At 47.1% G+C, this 14,226-nt stretch overlaps 1 protein-coding gene and 1 pseudogene across 1 annotated transcript in view; both read right to left on the bottom strand.

The window, feature by feature from the left end:
• The window catches only part of LOC118382127 (major intrinsically disordered Notch2-binding receptor 1), a 48,864-nt gene that overhangs the window by 11,746 nt on the left and 22,892 nt on the right, over positions 1-14,226 (bottom strand). Inside the window, 1 exon segment of the mRNA XM_052502525.1 lies at positions 2,685-2,957. Within this exon segment, the coding sequence (XP_052358485.1) occupies positions 2,685-2,957 (273 nt within the window).
• Positions 12,078-13,220, bottom strand: LOC127919108 (toll-like receptor 13; annotated as a pseudogene).

The raw sequence follows: 14,226 nt of genomic DNA on the forward strand, positions 1-14,226 counted from the left end.
ATCCACCATGTCTACTGTAATATCCACCCTGTCCAGTGTAATATCCACCCTGTCTACTGTAATACCCACCCTGTCTACTGTAATATCCACCCTGTCTGCTGTAATATCCACCCTGTCCGCTGTAATATCTACCCTGTGTACTGTAATACCCACACAGTCTACTGTAATATCCACCCTGTCTACTGTAATATCCACCCTGTCTACTGTAATATCCACCCTGTACACTGTAATACCCACCCTGTCTTCTGTAATATCCACCCTGTCCACTGTAATATCCACCCTGTCTACTGTAATATCCACCCTGTCTACTGTAATATCCACCCTGTCCACTGTAATATCCACCCTGTCTACTGTAATATCCACCCTGTCTACTGTAATGTCCACCCTGTCTACTGTAATATCCACCCTGTCCACTGTAATATCCACCCTGTCTACTGTAATACCCACCCTGTCTACTGTAATATCCACCCTGTCTACTGTAATATCCACCCTGTCCACTGTAATATCCACCCTGTCTACTGTAATATCCACCCTGTCTACTGTAATGTCCACCCTGTCTACTGTAATGTCCACCCTGTCTACTGTAATATCCACCTGTCTACTGTAATATCCACCCTGTCCACTGTAATATCCACCCTGTCTACTGTAATACCCACCCTGTCTACTGTAATATCCACCCTGTCTGCTGTAATATCCACCCTGTCCGCTGTAATATCTACCCTGTGTACTGTAATATTCACCCTGTCTACTGTAATATTCACCCTGTCTACTGTAATACCCACCCAGTCTACTGTAATATCCACCCTGTCTACTGTAATATCCACCCTGTCTACTGTAATATCCACCCTGTCTACTGTAATATCCACCCTGTCTACTGTAATATCCACCCTGTCTACTGTAATATCCACCCTGTCCACTGTAATACCCACCCTGTCTTCTGTAATATCCACCCTGTCCACTGTAATATCCACCCTGTCTACTGTAATATCCACCCTGTCTACTGTAATATCCACCCTGTCCACTGTAATATCCACCCTGTCTACTGTAATACCCACCCTGTCTACTGTAATGTCCACCCTGTCTACTGTAATATCCACCCTGTCCACTGTAATATCCACCCTGTCTACTGTAATATCCACCATGTCTACTGTAATGTCAACCCTGTCTACTGTAATGTCCACCCTGTCTACTGTAATATCCACCCTGTCTACTGTAATATCCACCCTGTCTACTGTAATATCCACCCTGTCTATTGTAATGTCAACCCTGTCCACTGTAATATCCACCCTGTCTACTGTAATATCCACCCTGTCCACTGTAATATCCACCCTGTCTACTGTAATATCCACCCTGTCTACTGTAATATCCACCCTGTCTACTGTAATATCCACCCTGTCTACTGTAATATCCACCCTGTCCACTGTAATATCCACCCTGTCTACTGTAATATCCACCCTGTCTACTGTAATGTCAACCCTGTCTACTGTAATGTCCACCCTGTCTACTGTAATATCCACCATGTCTACTGTAATATCCACCCTGTCCACTGTAATATCCACCCTGTCTACTGTAATACCCACCCTGTCTACTGTAATATCCACCCTGTCTACTGTAATATCCACCCTGTCCGCTGTAATATCTACCCTGTGTACTGTAATATTCACCCTGTCTACTGTAATATTCACCCTGTCTACTGTAATACCCACCCAGTCTACTGTAATATCCACCCTGTCTACTGTAATATCCACCCTTTCTACTGTAATATCCACCCTGTCTACTGTAATATTCACCCTTTCTACTGTAATATCCACCCTGTCTAATGTAATATCCACCCTGTCTACTGTAATGTCAACCCTATCTACTGTAATGTCCACCCTGTCTACTGTAATATCCACCCTGTCCACTGTAATATCCACCCTGTCTACTGTAATACCCACCCTGTCTACTGTAATATCCACCCTGTCTACTGTAATATAAACCCTGTCTACTGTAATGTCCACCCTGTCTGCTGTAATATCCACCCTGTCTACTGTAATATCCACCCTGTCTGCTGTAATATCCACCCTGTCTACTGTAATATCCACCCTGTCTACTGTAATATCCACCCTGTCCACTGTAATATCCACCCTGTCTACTGTAATATCCACCCTGTCTACTGTAATATCCACCCTGTCTACTGTAATATCCACCCTGTCTACTGTAATATCCACCCTGTCCACTGTAATATCCACCCTGTCTACTGTAATATCCACCCTGTCTGCTGTAATATCCACCCTGTCTACTGTAATATCCACCCTATCTACTGTAATATCCACCCTGTCTACTGTAATATCCACCCTGTCACTGTAATATCCACCCTGTCTGCTGTAATATCCACCCTATCTACTGTAATATCCACCCTGTCTACTGTAATATCCACCCTGTCTACTGTAATATCCACCCTGTCTACTGTAATATCCACCCTGTCTACTGTAATATCCACCCTGTCTACTGTAATATCCACCCTGTCTACTGTAATATCCACCCTGTCTACTGTAATATCCACCCTGTCTACTGTAATATCCACCCTGTCTACTGTAATATCCACCCTGTCTACTGTAATATCCACCCTGTCTACTGTCGGTAATATTAACAGCAATGGAAGGAGGAAAATAGAGAAAAAGCCTGTAGTCAGCAGTCCTTACCTGCAGGTCCAGGGCGGTCAGCTGCTTGCCTTTCTCGCCACCCGCATTGCGCTTGTACTCCTCGATGGTCCAGGAGGGCTGACCCCGTTTGCCGTCAACCGACAGGCCTGTGAGCCTGAGGTCTGTGTACAGGGGGCTGCCCTTCATGTGGGACTTGACGGAGGGGGGGAAGGGGTGCGGTGAGAACACCTGCTCCACCAGGTAGGAGTCCTTGGGGGGCTTTGAGGAGCGGTGGACCTGGGGGGCCATCTCATACTGGCGCTCCCGCTCTGACTGTAGTGGGGAGGGATGGAGGGGGGGTCAGAGGTTAAAGTTAAAAAGTGGGGTAAACGGACGGTGAGAAAGAGAGAGAGAGAGGAGGGAGAGAAAGAGAGAGGGAGAGAGAAAGAGGAGAAGGAGAGAGGGAGAGAGGGGGGAGAGAGAGAGAGGGAGAGAGAGACAGAAAGAGAGAGAGACAGATAGAGAGAGAGAGGGAGGGAGGGAGAGATAGAAAGAGAGAGGGGGAGAGAGAGAGAGGGGGAAAGAGAGAAGGGGAAAGAGAGAGAGAGAGAGAGAGAGAGAGAGAGAGAGAGAGAGAGAGAGAGAGCGAGAGAGAGAGAGTGTTATCATATAAAAACTGTCACGCGCACATTGCTGAGGTAAGACCAATGTTTTCATTGAGTGACTGTGTGACCCAATAAAGAGACTATACCAATGTATCAGTGTATAGAAAACACACTGTCCTGCAGCTTGGGAAGTATGCTGTTTTGCTTTACCCAGGAAACCCAGAAACGAGTTTGGTTGATAGTCCACTTCACAGAGTCATAAGAGAAAGATAATGCTACTGTAGATATAGACAGGTAGAACCCTGAACACAACACTGTGTTATAGACAGCTAGAACCCTGAACACAACACTGTGCTATAGACAGCTAAGAGCCCTGAACACAACACTGTGCTATAGACAGCTAAGAGCCCTGAACACAACACTGTGCTATAGACAGCTAAGAGCCCTGAACAGAACACTGTGCTATAGACAGCTAAGAGCCCTGACCACAGCACCGTGTTATAGACAGCTAGAACGCTGAACACAGCACTGTGCACTGTGTTATAGACAGCTAAGAGCCCTGAACACAGCACTGTGTTATAGACAGCTAAGAGCCCTGAACACAGCTCTGTGTTATAGACAGCTAAGAGCCCTGAACACAACACTGTGCTATAGACAGCTAGAACCCTGAACACAACACTGTGTTATAGACAGCTAAGAGCCCTGAACACAGCACTGTGCTTAGACAGCTAGAACCCTGAACACAACACTGTGCTATAGACAGCTAGAACCCTGAACACAACACTGTGCTATAGACAGCTTGAAGCCCTGTACACAACACTGTGTTATAGACAGCTAAGAGCCCTGAACACAGCACCGTGTTATAGACAGCTAGAACCTGAACACAGCACTGTGTTATAGACAGCTAGAGCCCTGAACACAGCACTGTGCTATAGACAGCTAAGAGCCCTGAACACAGCACAGTGCTATAGACAGCTAGAGCCCTGAACACAGCACTGTGCTATAGACAGCTAGAGCCCTGAACACAACACTGTGCTATAGACAGCTAAGAGCCCTGACCACAGCACCGTGTTATAGACAGCTAGAACCCTGAACACAGCACTGTGTTATAGACAGCTAGAACCCTGAACACAGTACTGTGTTATAGACAGCTAAGAGCCCTGAACACAGCACTGTGCTATAGACAGCTAAGAGCCCTGAACACAGCACTGTGCTATAGACAGCTAAGAGCCCTGAACACAGTACTGTGTTATAGACAGCTAAGAGCCCTGAACACAGCACTGTGCTATAGACAGCTAAGAGCCCTGAACACAGCACTGTGCTATAGACAGCTAAGAGCCCTGAACACAGCACTGTGCTATAGACAGCTAAGAGCCTTGAACACAGTACTGTGCTATAGACAGCTAAGAGCCCTGAACACAGTACTGTGCTATAGACAGCTAAGAGCCCTGAACACAGCACTGTGCTATAGACAGCTAGAGCCCTGAACACAGCACTGTGCTATAGACAGCTAAGAGCCCTGAACACAGCACTGTGTTATAGACAGCTTGAAGCCCTGAACACAGTACTGTGCTATAGACAGCTAAGAGCCCTGAACACAGCACTGTGCTATAGACAGCTAAGAGCCCTGAACACAGTACTGTGCTATAGACAGCTAAGAGCCCTGAACACAGCACTGTGTTATAGACAGCTAAGAGCCCTGAACACAGTACTGTGTTATAGACAGCTAAGAACCCTGAACACAGCACTGTGCTATAGACTAGCCCTGAACACAGTACTGTGCTATAGACAGCTAAGAGCCCTGAACACAGCACTGTGTTATAGACAGCTAGAACCCTGAACACAACACTGTGCTATAGACAGCTAGAACCCTGAACACAACACTGTGTTATAGACAGCTAGAACCCTGAACACAACACTGTGCTATAGACAGCTAAGAGCCCTGAACACAGCACTGTGCTATAGACAGCTAAGAGCCTTGAACACAGCACTGTGCTATAGACAGCTAGAACCCTGAACACAACACTGTGTTATAGACAACTAAGATCCCTGAACACAGCACTGTGCTATAGACAGCTAGAGCCCTGAACACAGCACTGTGCTATAGACAGCTAAGAGCCCTGAACACAGTACTGTGCTATAGACAGCTAAGAGCCCTGAACACAGTACTGTGCTATAGACAGCTAAGAGCCCTGAACACAGTACTGTGCTATAGACAGCTAAGAGCCCTGAACACAGCACTGTGCTATAGACAGCTAAGAGCCCTGAACACAGCACTGTGCTATAGACAGCTAAGAGCCCTGAACACAGCACTGTGTTATAGACAGCTAAGAGCCCTGAACACAGCACTGTGTTATAGACAGCTAAGAGCCCTGAACACAGCACTGTGCTAAGAGCCCTGAACACAGCACTGTGTTATAGACAGCTAAGAGCCCTGAACACAGCACTGTGCTATAGACAGCTAGAGCCCTGAACACAGTACTGTGCTATAGACAGCTAAGAGCCCTGAACACAGCACTGTGTTATAGACAGCTAAGAGCCCTGAACACAGCACTGTGTTATAGACAGCTAAGAACCCTGAACACAGTACTGTGCTATAGACAGCTAGAGCCCTGAACACAGTACTGTGCTATAGACAGCTAAGAGCCCTGAACACAGTACTGTGCTATAGACAGCTAAGAGCCCTGAACACAGCACTGTGTTATAGACAGCTAAGAGCCCTGAACACAGCACTGTGCTATAGACAGCTAAGAGCCCTGAACACAGCACTGTGCTATAGACAGCTAAGAGCCCTGAACACAGTACTGTGCTATAGACAGCTAAGAGCCCTGAACACAGCACTGTGCTATAGACAGCTAAGAGCCCTGAACACAGTACTGTGCTATAGACAGCTAAGAGCCCTGAACACAGCACTGTGTTATAGACAGCTAAGAGCCCTGAACACAGCACTGTGTTATAGACAGCTAAGAACCCTGAACACAGTACTGTGCTATAGACAGCTATTATACTACCAGTACTGCAGTACCAGGAATCCTTCTCTCCATGAGTTCACTGCATTACATAAGAAACACACTCATGTATCCACTCTCTTTTCAAGTCAATAAAAAAAGTTATCCGTAAACAAAGTGCCGAATTATGAAGCACAACATTTGTTTTTAATATCTGGGAGCATCTGATTTCTGGCCTGGGGGAAGAAAATAAAATGTCCTGTTCAGAGTTGGAGAGTTGGCCATTTTTCCAAAAGGAACTAAATCAAATTTCTCTCTGCCAGTTGAAGTGCATATTGGACTATCGCGGGATAACCTTAAAAAATCAGTGTTTAACACAATGAAATGTATCATTGGGAAGTTGATGAAGTAGTTTAAGCCTTTAAGTTCATTCGTCTACAGTCAATATGAACCCTTACGGTCAAACCAGTCAATCAAAAGAAGAACAGCATGTACAGCATGTTTCTATTGGCCAGATGAACATCCATTAATGTTACTGATCAATGGAAGACCTTCTCTCTTCATTCTTAAACACACTTCTATGACAACAAAACACATTTCCCCAAATGACCTCCTTTCATTTTGATGTCTTCCATTGTTATGTTATGGTTATCTCCACTGACCAAGATAAACCAGGTGAAGAACACACCCCTCTACTGTGCAATCTATTGATTACATGTCTGGGCCAGTGAAAACACCACATTTAGCACAAATACTCAATTCCTCATGAGTGTTTTTAGGCTCTTTACACCCCTCAATGCAGGGACGCATCGGGACGAGACATTTCTAAAATACCGGACCATTTTTTCCCTCAACACCATTATTAGTCAAATAATGAGCATTTAGCGCAAAACCCCAGACCAGCCCATCTGACATTTGCATGAATTGACCTATGGCCCGTCGGTCTGCATCAACATTAACAGCAATGGGTAACGCCAGCTATCAGTCATAGAAGTGACTCAAATCTATTCCTGTCTGGTTAATTGCTCATATATACGTTGACAATGTGCCTCTGTCTCTGAGGCTGCGACTGTACGTTTCTCCAGCCATCTGGAGGGCTGCATTCAATGTTAATTGGATGTTGATGAATACCGAGCTGTAGGGGGAGAACAGCACAATGCACGTCTTGATTCAGGAATGCTCCTTCGGCGGACAAATCGATGTGTGTTTGTATGTGTGTGTGTAGTTTGTTTTGCCAAGTAAATCTGCTCTCAGCTCCTGATCACCCAGGCTCCTTGTCAATCAGGCTTATCTATCTGTGTGGTAGGTCTACTTAGAGGATGTCTCTCAGCTGAGGTTAGTAGCTAGCTGTATCATCTAGGCAGTTGGAGATGATGGCCATGTTTATGGAATCATTCCAGGGGGTGGAGAATGTTGTGCCTGTCTGTCTGCCTGCCTGCCTGCCTGCCTGCCTGTCTGCCTGCCTGCCTGCCTGTCTGTCTGTCTGTCTGTCTGTCTGTCTGTCTGTCTGTCTGTCTGTCTGTCTGTCTGTCTGTCTGTCTGCCTGCCTGCCTGCCTGCCTGCCTGCCTGCCTGCCTGCCTGCCTGCCTACCTAACTACCTAACTACCTGACTTACCTAATGAGAGTGACAAGCGAGATGAAAGCTTCAACACCGCCATCACACTTCTCACAATGTTGTTTTGGCACCCGAACCTGACATCCTTATTAACATTCAGGAGTTATATGAGTCTTGCAGAGGCTCTAGTGACAGGGAGGGGAGAGGAGGGAGATGGGAGGGGAAGGGAAAGAGAGAGTAGAGAGGGACATTTGTGATCTGAATGGGAGGGGGAGGATCAGGGGACTGCTTGGTTGAAAGAGACGGCGAGGCAGTGAAGAGGGAGGCAGGAGAGGGGAGACCGGGGAGGAGATGGAGGTGAGATTGAGAGAGAAGAACAGAGGGAGGAAAAGGAGAGTGGGGGGGGAGCAGAGGATGGAGGCAAGGAGCAAAGAGGAGAGGGGAGGAAGAGAGCAAAGAGGAGAGGGGAGGGGAGGGAAAGAGCAAAGAGGGGAGGGAGGGAGCAAAGAGGGAAGGGAGGGAGCAAAGAGGAGAGGGGAGGGAGGGAGCAAAGAGGAGAGGGGAGGGAGGGAGCAAAGAGGGAAGGGAGGGAGCAAAGAGGAGAGGGGAGGGAAAGAGCAAAGAGGGGAGTGAGGGAGCAAAGAGGAGAGGGGAGGGGAGGGAGAGAGCAAAGAGGAGAGGGGAGGGAAAGAGCAAAGAGGGGAGTGAGGGAGCAAAGAGGAGAGGGGAGGGAGCAAAGAGGCAAAGAGGGGAGGGGAGAGGAAAGAGCAAAGAGGGAGGGGAGGGAGGGAGCAAAAAGGGAGGGAGCAAAGAGGAGAGGGGAGGGAGGGAGCAAAGAGGGAAGGGAGGGAGCAAAGAGGAGAGGGAGGGAGCAAAGAGGAGAGGGGAGGGAGAGAGCAAAGAGGGGAGGGAGGGAGCAAAGAGGAGAGGGAGGGAGCAAAGAGGAGAGGGGAGGGAGGGAGCAAAGAGGGAAGGGAGGGAGCAAAGAGGAGAGGGGAGGGAGCAAAGAGGAGAGGGGAGGGAGGGAGCAAAGAGGAGAGGGGAGGGAGGGAGCAAAGAGGAGAGGGGAGGGAGCAAAGGGGGAGGGGAGGGAGCAAAGAGGAGAGGGGAGGGAGGGAGCAAAGAGGAGAGGGGAGGGAGCAAAGGGGGAGGGGAGGGAGCAAAGAGGAGAGGGGAGGGAGGGAGCAAAGAGGAGAGGGGAGGGAGCAATGGGGGAGGGGAGGGAGCAAAGAGGAGAGGGGAGGGAGCAAAGAGGAGAGGGGAGGGAGGGAGCAAAGAGGAGAGGGGAGGGAGCAAAGAGGAGAGGGGAGGGAGGGAGCAAAGAGGAGAGGGGAGGGAGCAATGGGGGAGGGGAGGGAGCAAAGAGGAGAGGGGAGGGAGGGAGCAAAGAGGAGAGGGGAGGGAGGGAGCAAGGGGAGGGGAGGGAGCAAAGAGGAGAGGGGAGGGAGGGAGCAAAGAGGAGAGGGGAGGGAGGGAGCAAAGAGGAGAGGGGAGGGAGCAAAGAGGAGAGGGGAGGGAGGGAGCAAAGAGGAGAGGGGCAGAGAGAACAAAGGGGAGTTTGGGTAGAGAGGAATGGGAGAGTCAGGGAGGAGAGAGGGAGGGAGAGGAGCTATAAGAACAGGGGACTGCTGATAAGAGAGGGGTATGGCTGGGCTTCAAAGGCCACTGAACAGATGGACTAACCTTTACTGTGGGTCTGCATCTGACCTCTGTCTCAGGACCCTCTCTTTTCACACTGACACAACAGTACTGCAAAAAAACAAAACCTATTCTAACATTAAATATTAACATACCAACATATCCTCTGGAATGTTAGATACAGTATCTATACAATATGAATGTGTAATGATAAATTGGGGCAAAAAAGTATTTAGTCAGCCACCAATTGTGCAAGTTCTCCCACTTAAAATTATGAGAGAGGCCTCTTTGGTCTTGGCCATAGTGGAGTTTGGAGTGTGACTGTTTGAGGTTGTGGACAGGTGTCTTTTATACTGATAACAAGTTAAAACAGGTGCCATTAATACAGGCAACGAGTGGAGGACAGAAGAGCCTCTTAAAGAAGAAGTTACAGGTCTGTGAGAGCCAGAAATCTTGTTTGTTTGTAGGTGACCAAATACTTATTTTCCACCATAATTTGCAAATAAATTCATTAAAAATCCTACAATGCGATTTTCTGGATTTTTTCCCCCTCATTTTGTCTGTCATAGTTGAAGTGTACCTATGATGAAAATTACAAGTCTCTCTCATCTTCTTAAGTGGGAGAACTTGCACAATTGGTGGCTGACTAAATACTTTTTTGCCCCACTGTATGTAATATTGGGAATGAAGAAGACTATGACTGAAGCGTTGAACAAATGAATGGGCCTGTAAGAAACGCATCATTTTTACCAAATTAAGGTTCTGAATGCAACTTGAACTTTTTAAATTGGGGTGGAACTATTTTCATATCATCAGGTAACGTGAGATTTGGGAAGTGGAACATTGCTGTGGATAAATGTATTGTATTCATATTGCTGTGGATAAATGTACTTTATTCATATTGCTGTGGATAAATGTATTGTATTCATATTGCTGTGGATAAATGTACTTTATTCATATTGCTGTGGATAAATGTACTGTATTCATATTGCTGTGGATAAATGTACTGTATTCATATTGCTGTGGATAAATGTACTGTATTCATATTGCTGTGGATAAATGTACTGTATTCATATTGCTGTGGATAAATGTATTGTATTCATATTGCTGTGGATAAATGTACTGTATTCATGTTGCTGTGCCCAGTCTGCACAGCCCAGTGCGTCCTGTGCCTGTACCCCACATCTGCAGGGCGAAAATAACCATCCAGCCAGGACGGGTTGTGCAGGCTCCTAGCTCGAGACCTCCAGTCCTCCTCCACGACCCAGTGTATCCGGTGCCTCTGCCTAGGACAGGGCCTCCTGTATGTCTCTCCAGCCTGGTGAGTCCTGTGCCTGCGCCCAGAATTAATCTACTTTTGTCTCCCCAGCCTGGTGAGCCCTGTGAGAGCTGCACGTACCAGACTGCCCATACGTCTCCTCTTTCCAGTGATGATCCATGGCACGAAGCCTCCAGTGATGATCCATGGCAAGAAGCCTCCAGTGATGATCCATGGCACGAAGCCTCCAGTGATGATCCATGGCACGAAGCCTCCAGTGATGATCCATGGCACGAAGCCTCCAGTGATGATCCATGGCACGAAGCCTCAGGTGAGGAGTCATGGAACAAGGCCTCCAGCGAAGGCCTCCAGTCCGGAGCCTCCAGCGAAGGCCTTCAGTCCGGAGCCTCTAGCGACGGTGTCTCCAGTCCGGGGCCACCAGCGACAGTCTCCAGTCCGGGGCCCGCAACGACGGTCTCCAGTCCGGGGCCACCAGCCACAGTCTCCAGTCCGGGGCCCGCAACGACGGTCTCCAGTCCGGGGCCACCAGCACAGTCTCCAGTCCGGGGCCCGCAACGACGGTCTCCAGTCCGGGGCCACCAGCAACAGTCTCCAGTCCGGGGCCCGCAACGACGGTCTCCAGTCCGGGGCCCGCTACGATGGTCCCCAGTCCGGGGTCGGCGGCGAGGGTCCCCGCACCAGAGCTGCCACCAAAGTGGGGGGAGCCAGAGGCGGAGGGGGGTCTACGTCCCGCACCAGAGCCGCCGCCGTAAAGGAAGCCCACCCAGACCCTCCCCTTTAGAGTCAGGTTTTGCGGCCGGAGTCCGCATTTTTGGGGGGTGCGGACTCTCTTTGGCCATAGAGAGGCTTTTATTCTCTATTTTGGTTAGGCCAGGGTGTGACTAGGGTGGGCATTATAGTTTCTTTATTTCTATGTTTTCTATTTCTTTGTGTTTGGTAGGGTGTGGTTCTCAATCAGAGGCAGCTGTCTATCGTTGTCTCTGATTGAGAACCATACTTAGGTAGCCCTTTTTCCACCTGTCTTGGTGAGAAGTTGACTTTGTTTAGGGAACATCGCCTTTCGCTTCACGGTTTGTTTTTGTAGTCTTTATTGTTTTGTTTCGGCGTCATGTTTATAAATAAAAAGGAAATGTACGTCTACCACGCTGCACCTTGGTCCTCTTACTTTAACAGCCGTGACAATGACAATGATGTGGTGCTGATGTTTTGCCCATCACCCCAGGCAGCCCTGTAATGGTCTACCCCCAATACTATAAGCCTGTTAAATATATAACAACTCCATTATACCTACAGTCATTTAACATTGTCTTATTACTGTGTGGAAGCTACTGGAGTACATTCCACAGCAGTAACTGCCGTGTGGAGAATTGAAGAGAAAGTCAAAGTTGTGAACCAGGCTTGGTTGTATGGCACCAGTGTACAGGTACACTAGATTTCCTCAGAGTGTCAGAAACAACTGGTTACCCTCCATCTGGGCAATATGCCAACAGAGGTAAGAAGAGAAAGAGAGTTCTATAGAATCAGGAGGAAAAGTTTATAGTTCGTCAAAAACAGAGTTCACATAAAAACAAGATGACAAATGTATTTGACATTTTATTTTCAAAGCGTTTTTCATCACAAAGATTCAAAAGGTGGTTATATAAAGCTTTCGCTTACACTTAACAATTTCAAGAATCTTAACTCTTACACCTAAAACCTAACGTTTTAAAGTTCCAGAAAGCTAGAGAACTAGGAGAACATAACAAGTAAATAAGTCAAACATTTCATCATAAATTCATCATCAAATAGCACACATAACACATTTCATTTGACATTTCATCATAAAGTTAGCGACGGCTGATCATGCAGATGGTCTTGCGGCTCCCGTAGATGGCATCTGTGATGTTGTCTACGATGGGTTTGCCTGGCTGGAAGTCACGGTGATGTAGACACAGCTTCCAGCCTTGGTTTCCCTCCAGCTCTGGCAGAAGTTCCCTCAGGACCCAGGGCTCATCGTGGCCATTGTAGGAGACGAAGGCATCATACTGATGAGTCACACGGATGTTCCTCCACTTTGTGTCCTAGAGATAAGCCTGAAAGAGATAGTAGGCGTAGACCAACTGCCATCTCAGGAGATGGTAGATAAAAGACCCCAGCAAGGTTAAGAGGACCAGAGAAGTGGAGGAGATGAAGTAGAAGAATCCTATATCTACTGAACAGTAGTGGGTGTCAAGGTCCAACAGTTTGGTACCTCCTATATGGACCGGATAGTTGCAGGTAAAGTCATAGGCATCAACAACCTGTGTTTGGTTTCTGTTGTCACCCACTGGATAAACCAAGCATTGCTGCAGTCACAGGTGAAAGTCTTGTCTTGCAGGTCCAAGTAAACTAAAGCAGGTAAAGAAAGTATCATTTAAAAAAAAATAGTTTAACTAGGCAGTCAGTTAATAACAAATTCTTATTTTCAATGATGGCCTGGGAACAGTGGGTTAACTGCCTGTTCAGGGGCAGAATGACAGATTTGTACATTGTCAGCTCAGGGATTTGAAATTGCAACCTTCCGGTTACTAGTCCAACGCTCTAACCACTAGGCTACCCTGCCACCGTCATTGTATCACTGACTACTGTAAAGTCATTCTTTCTCAACTGTAAGCACTTAATGTTAAGACTCCTTGTGCTGAATGCCAATAAATATTTCAGATCTTTAAGAAAGTTGGCTGGTATATTCAACATTCCAAAAGGATGCTGACTGGAGATGATCAGGATCTTTAGAGATGGCAGAAGACAAAAGGGTGGGGATTTAAGTTCACTATAATGTAGATATTTAATACGATTCCAACTCAAATCAAGTTTTTCTAAGGCTGAACATCCTCTGAACATAGTGGCCCTAATGTTTATTTTACTCAATCTATTCGATGCCAAATGAAGTATTTTAAGATTGACCAAACCCTGAAAGGCCCCGTCTTCCAAAGTGTCAATTTGGTTGTCAAATAAAATCTAAGTTTTGAGGGATTGTAAGCTTTGAAAGTCTCCTTTATGGATAGATCTTAGCATATTGCCTCCCAATTGCAAGTTTTCTAGTTTTTGCAAACCATTCTTGTCACGAACCTCGCTGAAGAGGGTGCCTCTTCCTGTTTGGGCGGGGCTCGGCGGTCGTCGTCACCGGCCTATTAGCTGCCATCGATTCCTTTTCCGTTTGTGTTGGTTAGTGGTTAATTGGGTACACCTGTTTTGTATTAGGGTTTGTTTGTAGGGTATTTAAGGGCACTAGGACCGCTGGGTATTTCGTGCGGGCTTGTTTTTTGTTACTCTGTGTTTGATGGTGTGATTTGTTTTCTTATCTTTATTCTCTGGTCTATTTTGTCCTGTTGTTTTGGACTGGCAACCTATATACGCCCTGTGTGTTGGCGTGATCATTTTTCGGTTGCACCGGTGTAATAATTTGATAAACGACAGAACCCTGCTCTCTGCGCCTGATTCCATCCACCACTCTTAGTTTTTCGGAACAATTCTTAAAAACATAACGTAAAGATGGGATACTGTTTCTTCACAGATCTAGGAGTTTTAAGTCCTGCAAATCTTGAAAAACATTGCCTT

This window comes from Oncorhynchus keta, unplaced genomic scaffold (genome assembly GCF_023373465.1).
Source record: "Oncorhynchus keta strain PuntledgeMale-10-30-2019 unplaced genomic scaffold, Oket_V2 Un_contig_15778_pilon_pilon, whole genome shotgun sequence".
Classification (NCBI taxonomy): Eukaryota; Metazoa; Chordata; class Actinopteri; order Salmoniformes; family Salmonidae; genus Oncorhynchus; species Oncorhynchus keta.